General features: G+C 38.8%; 1 protein-coding gene across 1 annotated transcript; it reads right to left on the minus strand.

Moving 5' to 3' along the window:
• Positions 1-10432: 10432 nt before the first annotated feature.
• Positions 10433-11371, minus strand: LOC110142276 (olfactory receptor 8S1-like). Its single transcript, XM_020901390.2, has one exon. It carries the CDS (start codon positions 11369-11371, stop codon positions 10433-10435), a length of 939 nt encoding a protein of 312 aa, XP_020757049.2.
• Positions 11372-11700: the final 329 nt, after the last annotated feature.

Below are 11700 nucleotides of genomic sequence, written 5' to 3' on the forward strand. Positions count from 1 at the left end.
TTTCATTCCAGGTGTCACGTTCTGCAGTGAGAGGATTTATGCCCCAGTTATAATATGTCCTGGTCCTCAATGTTATGCACTGATGAAAGAGGGACCTTTTTGATAAGCTGTACAAGGCAGCTGGGACAGTTGCACATTGAGGAGAGTAGTGATGTCTGGGTCCACTCAAAGAGAGGAGGTACCATGCCAAGGATGGGAAGTTACCATCTGTAGCTCAGGTGACAGGTATGAGCGAAGAAGGAGCCTGAGTCTTGAATGAATGGAATGCACCATAAAGTGGCAGTGGTTAGGAGTGGAAGAGAGGATAATCAGCAGATTAAAATACACTGAAAATTTTCTGGGAAGAAAAATATGGGGACCATCAGAAAATCAAGGACAATATTACTCTGTTTTTGATATTCTGGAGGGAGCAGCTCCAGAGTTTTCTGTTTCCTGTCACAGGCTGACACATCAGTGGCAAAATCTCCCCATAGGAGAACCCCTGTCACAGGAGTTTGATGCTTCACATACCGGGTAGCTTTTTCTCTTTGCTGCCAATGAGTGATGGGCACTAAAGTAGTTCAAGCTCTAGAAGCACTGGAAATGTCACAAATTCAGGATTATTCTTCTGTATATCTTAGAGTGATGTCATTCTGAAATGCAAGTCACAATATGCAAAGAGAAAAAGAGTCTCCCTAATGAAGCTCAAATTCCACGCACTGCCATATATTTCTTTAAAATCTCCTCACATGATATCAAATGCAGTAACTTGCCTTTATTTAATTTTCTCTGGGATTCTGAATATTCTTCTAAGAGCATAACTAAAGAAAACATGCTTTAGTTGAACCAATCAGAAGGCCCTCTGTGCTCAGGCAGCTATGGATTCGGTCAGGCACCCAGGCACCTGGGCCATTGTTGTTTAGGCTGGCTCTGAAGCCCCAGCCTAAAGCCAAGCTCTGGATTCACTACCTCAGTTTCCAGTTAACCATAATTAAAACTTATTAAGAAGCACATGGATTCTCTTCAGGAATCTATTTGAAATTTATCCTAAAGGCAGTTATTAAAAGTCTAGAAAAGCCATTATTAGGTTAGAGAGGACTCTAAAGGGGAGGATAAGAAAATGATTAAAGAATTAATGGATCTGCTGGAAAGGGACATTTTCCTCATGACATTGTGGAGTTGGGAATACCTTTTAGGAATTCTCAGTGGCTCTGAGCTGTGATGTATCACTGAGCTCCAAGTCATTTTTAGTGTTGGGAAGTGTTTTTCTTTATACAACAAGATTGTCCATTATATTGACTGAGAGAAGAAAATGTTACCCTGGGGAAATTATTGGGTGGGCCTTGATTTTGTAGAGTTTCTATATTCCAAGGATACAATAAAATTTTAAATAGTATTTGAAGGAGTTAGTAATTTAAGAATACATGGGTTACTATTAATAATTTATAGGTGCCATTAAAATGTCTCAAGTTAATGTTTTTGATTTCTTATCTGGGATGTGTTAGATATGCTTCAACATTTTAATGGAATTTACATTCAACTAAAACATACAGAAATACATGAACCGTGAACTTCTAGATGTTCAAGCTGGTTTTAGAAAAGGCAATACAATGTTGTAAAGTAAAATAAATGAGTGAATTAATTTTAAAAAAAGGAAAGAAAAGGCAGAGGAACCAGAGATCAAATTGCCAATGTTCGCTGGATCATCGAAAAAGCAAGAGAATTCCAGAAAAACATCTATTTTTGCTTTATTGACTATGCCAAAGCCTTTGACTATGTGGATCACAATAAACTGTGGAAAATTCTTCAAGAGGTGGGAATACCAGACCACCTGACCTGCCTCTTGAGAAACCTGTATGCAGGTCAGGAAGCAACAATTAGAACTGGACATGGAACAACAGACTGGTTCCAAATAGGAAAAGGAGTACATCAAAGCTGTATATTGTCACCCTGCTTATTTAACTTATCTGCAGAGTACATCTTGAGAAATGCTGGGCTGGATGAAGCACAAGCTGGAATCGAGATTGCAGGGAGAAATATCAGTAACCTCAGGTATGCAGATGACACCACCCTTATGGCAGAAAGTGAAGAAGAACTAAAGAGACTCTTGATGAAAGTGAATGAGGAGAGTCAAAAGGCTGACTTAAAACTCAAGATTCAGAAAACTAAGATCATGGCATGTGGTCCCATCACTTCATGGTAAATAGATGGGGAAACAGTGGAAACCGTGGCTGACTATTTTTCTGGGCTCCGAAATCACTGCAGATGGTGTTTGCAGCCATGAAATTAAAGACGCTTACTCCTTGGAAGGAAAGTTATGACCTAGACATATGACCTAGACATAACTTTATTACCTATACATAACCTAGACAGCATATTAAAAAGCAGAGACATTACTTTGCCAACAAAGGTCCATCTAGTCAAGGCTATGGTTTTTCCAGTGGTCATGTATGGATGTGAGAGTTGGACTATGAAGAAAGCTGAGTGCAGAAGAATTGATGCTTTTGAGCTGTGGTGTTGGAGAAGACTCTTGAGAGTCCCTTGGACTGCAAGGAGATCCAACCAGTCCACCCTATAGGAGATCAGTCCTGGATGTTCATTGGAAGGACTGATGTTGAAGCTGAAACTCCAATATTTTGGCTACCTGATGCGAAGAGCTGACTCATTGGAAAAGACCCTGATGTTGGGAAAGATTGAATGTGGGAGGGGAAGGGGACGACAGAGGGTGAGATGGTTGGATGGCATCACCGACTCAATGTACATGAGTTTGGGTGAACTCCGGGAGTTGGAGATGGACAGGGAGGCCTGGCGTGCTGCGGTTCATGGGGTCACAGGGAGTTGGACACAACTGAGCAACTGAACTGAACTGAGGTCAAAATATACAGAAGATGTGTCTCCAATAATTTAATCAAGGCCACATATGGTCAACACAAATTTGTTTAACAAATTCTTCCTCATTTTGGTGTGTGTGCTAGGTATTAACAGATAATCAGGTGTCAAAATAAATATTGCATGTTTCTTGTCATTTAATTAAGACCTCCTAGGTGGAAATTGGCATTATTTTTGTAATTTCATCATTTTGAGGGATAAATCCGAGTGGAACTCATTACTTAACATTTGATTGCACGCTATCAAATAGATGCCTCAGTACTAGGAAGAAAGCAGATCTCCTAGTAATAGAGGCCAATTTGGCTTAATTTTTAAAAATTGAAGTACAGCTGGCTTACAGTGTTGTGTTAGTTTCAGGTATACAGCACAATGATTCAGTTTATATTTATATCACTTAGTATAATAGTCTCTAGGTTCATCCATGTTGCTGAAAATCACATTACTTCATTCTTTTTATGGCGTTGTAATATTCCACCACATATACATATATATAATATATATGTATATATACACATACATGTAACACATCTTCTTTAACCATTCATCTGTTCATGGATGTTTAGGTATCCTCCATGCCTTGGCTATTGTATCTAGCACTGCTATGAACATTAGGGTACATGTATCTTTTCAAATTAGAGTTTCTCCGGGTATGTGCAACCTCAGAATGGGATTGCAGGATCATGTGGTAACTCTATTTTTAGTTTTTTAAAGAACCTCCATACTGTTCTCCACAGTGGCTGCACCAATTTACATCCTCACCAAAAATATAAGAGGGTTCCTGTTTCTCTATACCCTCTCCAGAACTTATTATTTGTAGTATTATTTTGAGGATGGCCATTCTGATTGGAGTGAGGTACATTCTGATGTTGTAGTTTTGATTTGCATTTCTCTGATAATTGGGCTTCCTAGGTGGGGCAGTGATAAAGAATTCACCTGCCAGTGCAGAAGATGCAGGTTTGATCCCTGGGTTGGAAAGGTCTCCTGGAGGAGGGAGTGACAACCCACGCCAGTATTCTTGCATGGAAAATCTCATGGACAGAGGAGCCTGGTGGGCTCCATGGGGTCGCAAAGAGTCAGACACCACTGAGCGACTGAGCACACACACACTCTCTGATACTTACTGATGTTGAGCATCTTTTCATGTGCCTGTATGTCTTCTTTGGAGAAATATCTATTTAGGTCTTCAGCCTATTTTATGACTGTGTTTTTTTAAAATGCAGAGCTGCATGATCTATTTGTATATTTTAGAAATTAAGCCCTTGTTGATGTAATTGTTTGCAAATAATATTTTCTCCTATTCTGTAAGTTGTCTTTCTGTTTTGTTTATGTTTCCTTTGCTGCGGAAAAGCTATTATATTTAATTAGATCCCATTTGTTTCTTTTGTTTCTATTTCTACTCTAGGAGATGGATCCAAAAAGATATTGCTGTGTTTTATGTCAAAGAGTATCCTGCCTATGCTTTCTCTAGGAATTTTATAGTATCCAATCTCACATTTTAGGCCTTTAATCCATTTTGAGTTTATTTTTGAAGATGGTGTGAGGAATGTTCTTATTTCATTGTTTTACACATAGCTGCATCACTTTGTTGCATCACTTATTGAAGAGACTGTCTTTCCCCACTATATATTCTTGCTTCCTTTTGTCATAGAGTAATTGATCATAAATGCAAGGGCTCTCTATTCTCCATTCTATTCTGTTACATTGGTCTCTGTCTGTTTTTGTGCCAGTACTGCATTGTTTTGATTCCTGTAACTTCATAATATAGTCTGAAGTCAGGGAGTGTGACAGATTTATTTATTTTTTTAGGATTTCTTTGGCTGTTTGGGTTTTTAAAAATGCTCCCATACACATTGTAAGATTGTTTGTTCTTATTCTGTGTATCATGTATATTTTGATGGGGATTACCTTGAATCTACAGATTATTTTGGGTAGTATGGGCATTTAAACAGTATTAATTCTTCCAATCTGTGAACATGGAGTGTCTTTCCATTTTTTTTTTTTTTGTATCATTAGCTCCCCGACCACAGATGGAAACTGTGCCATCACCGTGAAAGCCCCAAATCCTAGCCGTGAGGCAGCCAGGGACTCTCATTGCTTTCTCTTTCTGATGGTTCATTATTAGTGAATAGGAAAGCATCAATTTCTGTGTTATGATCTTGTAGTGGTACGTTTACTGAATTCATGTATTCTATAGTTTTTTAGTGGAAACTTTAAAGTTTTCTAGATATAATATCATGTTATCTGTAAATAGTGACAGTTTTACTTCCTTTCTTCCAAATTGGATGTCATTTTATTTCTTTTTCTTGTTTGATTGCTGTGGGTAGGATCCAATATATGTTAGAGGTGGCAAGACTGAACATCTGTATTGTTCCTGATTTTTTTCAGGAAACTCAGCTTTTCACTGTTGAGTATGATGTTAGCTATGAGTTTGTCATAAATGGTCTTTATTACATTAAGAAATGTTCCTCCTAAACCAGCTTTGATGACAGTTTTTTTCATGAATGGATGTTGAATTTTGTCTGCTGAATTGATCATGTAATTTTTATTCTTCCTCTTGTTAATGCTGTGTATTTATGGATATTGAGCCATCTTGACAGTCCTGGAATAAATCCTGTTCAGTTCAGTTCAGTTGCTCAGTTGTGTCCCACTCTTTGCGACCCCATGAATTGCAGCACGCCAGGCCTCCTGTCTATCACCAACTCCCGGAGTTCACTCAAACTCATGTCCGTCGAGTTGGTGATGCCATCCAGCCATTTCATCCTCTGTTGTCCCCTTGTCCTCCTGCCCCCAATCCCTCCCAACATCAGGGTCTTTTCCAATGTGTCAACTCTTTGCATGAGGTGGCCAAAGTATTGGAGTTTCAGCTTCAGCATCAGTCCTTCCAATGAACACCCAGGACTGATCTCCTTTAGGATGGACTGGTTGGATCTCCTTGCAGTCCAAGGGATTCTCAAGAGCCTCTTCTCCAACACCACAGTTCAAAAGCATCAATTTTTTGGTGCTCAGCTTTCTTCATAGTCCAACTCTCACATCCATACATGACCACTGGAAAAACCATAGCCTTGACTAGATGGACCTTTGTTGGCAAAGTAATGTCTCTGCTTTTTAATATGCTGTCTAGGTTGGTCATATTTTTCCTTCCAAGGAGTAAGTGTCTTTTAATTTCATGGTTGCAGTCACCATCCACAGTTATTTTGGAGCCCAGAAAAATAAAGTCTGACACTGTTTCCACTGTCTCCCCATCTATTTCCCATGAAGTGATGGGACCAGATGCCATGATCTTAGTTTTCTGAATGTTGAGTTTTAAGCCAACTTTTTCACTCTTCTCTTTCACTTTCATCAAGAGGCTTTTTAGTTCCTCTTCACTTTCTGCCATAGTGTGGTGTCATCTGCATATCTGAGGTTACTGATATTTCTCCCTGCAATCTTGATTCCAGCTTGTGCTTCTTCCAGCCCAGCGTTTCTCATGATATACTATGCATATAAGTTAAATAAGCAGGGTGACAATATACAGCCTTGATGTACTCCTTTTCCAATTTGGATCCAGTCTGTTGTTCCATGTCCAGTTCTAACTGTTGCTTCCTGATCTGCATACAGGTTTCTCAAGAGGCAGGTCAGGTGGTCTGGTATCCCCATCTCTTTCAGAATTTTCCACAGTTTATTGTGATCTACACAGTCAAAGGCTTTGGCATAGTCAATAAAGCAGAAATGGATGTTTTTCCGGAACTCCCTTGCTTTTTCGATGATCCAGCAGATGTTGGCAATTTGATCTATGGTTCCTCTGCCTTTTCTAAAACCAGCTTGAACATCTGGAAGTTCATGGTTCATGTATTACTGAAGCCCGGCTTGGAGAATTTTGAGCATTACTTTACGAGTGTGGGAGATGAGTGCAATTGTGTGGTAGTTTGAGTATTCTTTGGGATTGCCTTTCTTAGGGATTGGAATGAAAACTGACCTTTTCTAGTCCTGTGGCCACTGCTGAGTTTTCCAAATTTGCTGGCATATTGAGTGCAGCACTTTCACAGCATCATCGTTCAGGATTTGAAATAGCTCAACTGGAATTCCATCTCCTTACTAGCTTTGTTCATAGTGATGCTTTCTAAGGCCCGCTTTACTTTACATTCCAGGATATCTGGCTCTAGGTGAGTGATTACACCATTGTGATTATCTGGGTTGTGAAGATCTTTTTTGTACAGTTCTTCTGTGTATTCTTGCCACCTCTTCTTAATAACTTCTGCTTCTGTTAGGTCCATACCATTTCTGTCCTTTATTGAACTCATCTTTGTATGAAATGTTCCCTTGGTATAGCTGGGGTTAATTCCCATCATGACTGGAGTGGGGGAAATACTGCCTTGATATGAAAGGAAGGGAATTATTCCCTAAAGTATTTGCAGGGCATGGGCAATATGTACCTGTAAGAAGTATGAGAACATTCATGAAACAAATGTTTTTGGTTGTTTAGTTTTCCTATTAATTGCAGTTTAAAATACATATGTAAAGTGATTAAGTGCAGCCATTCTAAAGGGACAGCTTGGTGAATTTTGATAAGTGTATACACTTTGTAACCACTACAGAGATCAAGTCCAAAACCTTTCATCTGCCTGAAAAGATTCATCTTGATACTTCCTGGTCAATCCATTCTCTGCAGGAGACTACTGTTCTGATTTCATCATGAATGAATTTATGAAATTATTACTTTTCCTGACTATTTTAAAATGTAAGTTTTATTATTAGTCAGGTATGGTAAAGCCAACAGACAGGAGACAATTTTTTATTGAAAAGAGAATTTATTACTTATAGGACCATACAGGGAAGCCTTGGACTGGCCAGGAAGCAGATAGAGGGAGAGGAAAATATTGGCAACAGGCTTTAGTGTGTTTTTTGTAGGAAGAGATGAATGAGGCAGTGTAAGCAAGTTCAGGATGGAATAATTTGATTGATTTCAGTGGACTCTGGGTTTAAGGGTCTGTCTCTCATTGTCTGGTACCTGGCCCTGAGGTGATTAGAGCATGTGGATAGTGGCTTGCAGTGTGATTGCTAAATAAAAGAGGCAATTGAGGGTATGGGTTCTTGATTAATCAGATTATATCTGAAAAATGTGTTGATCAGATGAGTTGTTTGTTGTCTCCAGGACCTGGCTAGCCCTGGGTGGACATCTCTCCAAGGTCAGCAAGATTTGAAGATGTCAAAGTATCAGGAAAAATAAAATGTAACGCCCAGTTTAAGATGAGTAAGATTTGGGAATCTAAAAGACAGCATGGTGATTATAGTTAATAATAATTTATTTTATACTTGGTTGCTAAGAAAATGTATCTCAAGTACTCTGACCTCAAAAAATGAAAGGTAAGGATGTGAAGTGATGGAGATGGTAAACACTTTGCAACATGTAAGTGTATCAAATCAGCACATTGTACACCTTTAACTTATACGAAATTATATGTCCATTATATCTCAGTAAAGCTGAGGAAAAGAAATTTAGAAAATATAAACATGATTAATTCACTGTCTTTCAGTTCAGTTGCTCAGTTGTGTCTGACTCTTTGCGACCCCATGAATCGCAGCACGCCAGGCCTCCCTGTCCATCACAAACTCCCGGAGTTTACTCAAACTCATGTCCATCGAGTCGGTGATGCCATCCAGCCATCTCATCTTCTGTTGTCCCCTTGTCCTCCTGCCCCCAATCCCTCCCAGCATCAGGGTCTTTTCCAATGAGTCAGCTCTTTGCATGAGGTGGCCAAAGTACTGGAGTTTCAGCTTCAGCATCAATCCTTCCAAAGAACACCCAGGACTTATGTGCTTTAGGATGGACTGGTTGGATCTCCTTGCAGTCCAAGGGACTCTCAAGAGTCTTCTTCAACACTGCAGTTCAAAGGCGTCAATTTTTCGGCACTCAGCTTTCTTCACAGTCCAACTCTCACATCCATACATGGCCACTGGAAAAACCATAGCCTTGACTAGATGGACCTTTGTTGGCAAAGTAATGTCTCTGCTTTTTAACCTCAGATAAATAAAATAATAAATAAGTACCCATTATATCTGGCTTCTGTTACATAGTGTCTGTGAGATTTATTCACTTATTGTTTGCAGTTTTAAAATTTTGTTGTATTATGTTTCACTGTATAAATATACTACATGTATGAATTTATTTATCTATTCTCCAGGTGATGGACATTTAGGTTTATTATAGATTTTGAATGCAATAATAAACTTATGACTATTCTATTAATGTATTTTCTGGATATGTTTACTCATTTCTCTTCATATTTACCTAAGAATATAATTAATGAATCTTAGAGTAGACATATAGTGTGCAGTTAGTAGGTGCCGCCCAATATTTTTCTGAAGTGATTGAACACATTTACTATTCCACTACCAATATATGTGAGTCTGATTGCTCCACTGCCTCATCAAGTCTTGAATACATCCAGTATTTTAATTTTAGGATTAGAATAATTTCATTTATATAAAGTTCAAGAACAGAATATACAAATATCTCTACAAAAAACAAAAAGCTATGTTATGTGTTGTAAAAAACATAATGCCTAGAGTAAAACCCAATATATGAAGATGACGTATTCAATAGAAGGCAAAAGACTGAATCACTAATGGTTCTATGGAATCAAGTCTAGAACTATGGATTTCCAGATTGCTTGTAAATTCATGTTTTTCTTTTGTTGATTGCATAAAACTGGCAGGGAAGAGTATGTCTAAAAATATATTCTATGTTAATTTAAGTATCTTTTATATCATTTAGTTAATGTTTTTACTTTATTCTTATTTGCTATAAGTACTTATCAAGTTTAATCCTGAGGATTTTCTATTGATCTTCTAATAGTAAATGGATATTTTTCTGCTTAAAGCATCATATTTTTTGTTTACTTAACAGTGGCTAGTATATAGAAATAGTACTGATTGTATTAATATTAGTTTTTTGTCTATTAAATTCTTTGGAGTGCCAATAAGTTTATTTTCCTATGAGGAGTTTTTAGGCTTTCCATAGAATTATGTCATCTTCAAATATGCATATGTTTTACTTCTTCCTATGGAAATTTAAATATTGGCTCTTATCATCATATAAATGCATTGTAGAGAAATTGCATAATTCTGATAAGTAATATGAGCTATAATAACTTTTTTCTGGTTATTTCAACTGTCATTCTCCAAATCTGACATATCATTATGAAGCATTTATCAAATACAGGAAGAATCATTTGAATCTTTTTTTATGAATCATTTTAAGTAGAAATTCTTGTGACTTTTATGCCTTTTGAGAAGTCAAATAATCTCTGTTTTTTTCTCCCTAATAATCATGTTGTATTATTGATGGGCTTTGTGTAAGTGTTTCTTCACAATGTGTCCCACTTCAGTACAGCATAGAATTTCCAAATAGAATCTCAAAACTGAGGGTTCCTTTGTGATCATTACCTGGGATCTTCAGGGAAGCTGTGGGTTCTTTCCTCAATTCTACTTGACTTTGTGTAGGGGGAGAGGTTGGAAACAAAACAGGAGGGAACATAAGAAGAAATTTAGTCTTTCCAGTTATGCTGGGTAAATGTGACTTAGTTCAACCTGTGCAATAGTGCAGATATTTCCCCAAAGTCCTTTTCACAGCTCCCTTTACCTCCTTGTTTTTGAAGCTGTAGATGAGGGGATTCAGCATGGGTGTGATCACACTGTATTGTAAGGAAGAAAGCAAATCCAGGAAGGAACCAGTGGAAGGCATGAGATAGCGAAGCATACCTAGGCCAAAGAACAGGATCACCGCAATGAGGTGGGAGGAGCAGGTGGAGAAGGCCTTGCTTCTGCCTGTGGTGGAGGTGATGTTCAGAATGGTGGAGACAATGCGAGCATAAGAGAAGATTATTGGGAGGAAGGTTCCAGATCCATGGAGTAAGATTGAGCAGATCAAGATACTGTTATTGATGGAGAAATCAGAGCAAGACAAAGGGAAGAGGGAGGGTAGCTCACAGGTGTAATGGTGGATGGTTTGGGCATCACAGAAATCCAGATTAATAGCCAAGAGCTCAATGATGACTGCATTGAGAGAGGCCAGACCCCATGAGATCAACACCAGCCTCACACAGAGCCGGTTGCTCATCACCTGGCCATAGTGCAGGGGGTGGCAGATGGCAGCATAGCGGTCATAGGCCATCACCGAGAGCAGACAGGCTTCAGTTCCTGAAGAGAAAAACACAAAGAAGACCTGAGCCAGACAGCCCTCTATGGAGACGGTCTTCTTCTCAGACAGGAGGTCCTTGAGGAGCTTGGGCACAGTGACAGAGGAGAAGCAGAGGTCTAGGAATGATAGATTACTCAAGAAGAAGTACATGGGCGTGTGGAGGTGGGAGTCAGCCCTGATCACCAGCAGCATCGTCAGGTTCCCCATCATGGTCAGGAGGTAAATCACCAGGAAGAGCGCAAAGAGCAGAGCCTCGATGCGGGGGTCGTCTGACAGCCCAGTGAGGACGAACTCGGTGATGGTGCTGTGGTTCCTCATGGCCATTTGTGGAGGCTGTTTCCTTGAAGGACAATAGACAGAGAAATGAGATCACTTGTAATTGTCCCTTTCCTTTATGTCATCATCACTTTTCCTCACCATCCTTCCCTGGTCGCCCCGAAAACTGTGTTATAACATCTCAAACTTGTCCTCACTGTGTGTCACTGTGTCATCTTGATTTTTTATTTTTGTTTTTGAGTCTTCACATACTTCAGAAAATCCTATTCTTTCTCCATAAGGTTTTAACTGAAAAAATGATTGTATCTGGCTCATCTACTCATGTGTAGTATTTAATTTTGGCTGAATTCTTCTTATACTTTAGAAATCCTTATAAT

Source organism: Odocoileus virginianus, chromosome 24 (genome assembly GCF_023699985.2).
Source record: "Odocoileus virginianus isolate 20LAN1187 ecotype Illinois chromosome 24, Ovbor_1.2, whole genome shotgun sequence".
NCBI lineage: Eukaryota > Metazoa > Chordata > Mammalia > Artiodactyla > Cervidae > Odocoileus > Odocoileus virginianus.

Coding starts and splice junctions, on each gene's coding strand:
- LOC110142276 (XM_020901390.2), bottom strand. CDS start 11,371: ATGGCCATGAGGAACCACAGCACCATCACCGAGTTCGTCCTCACTGGG.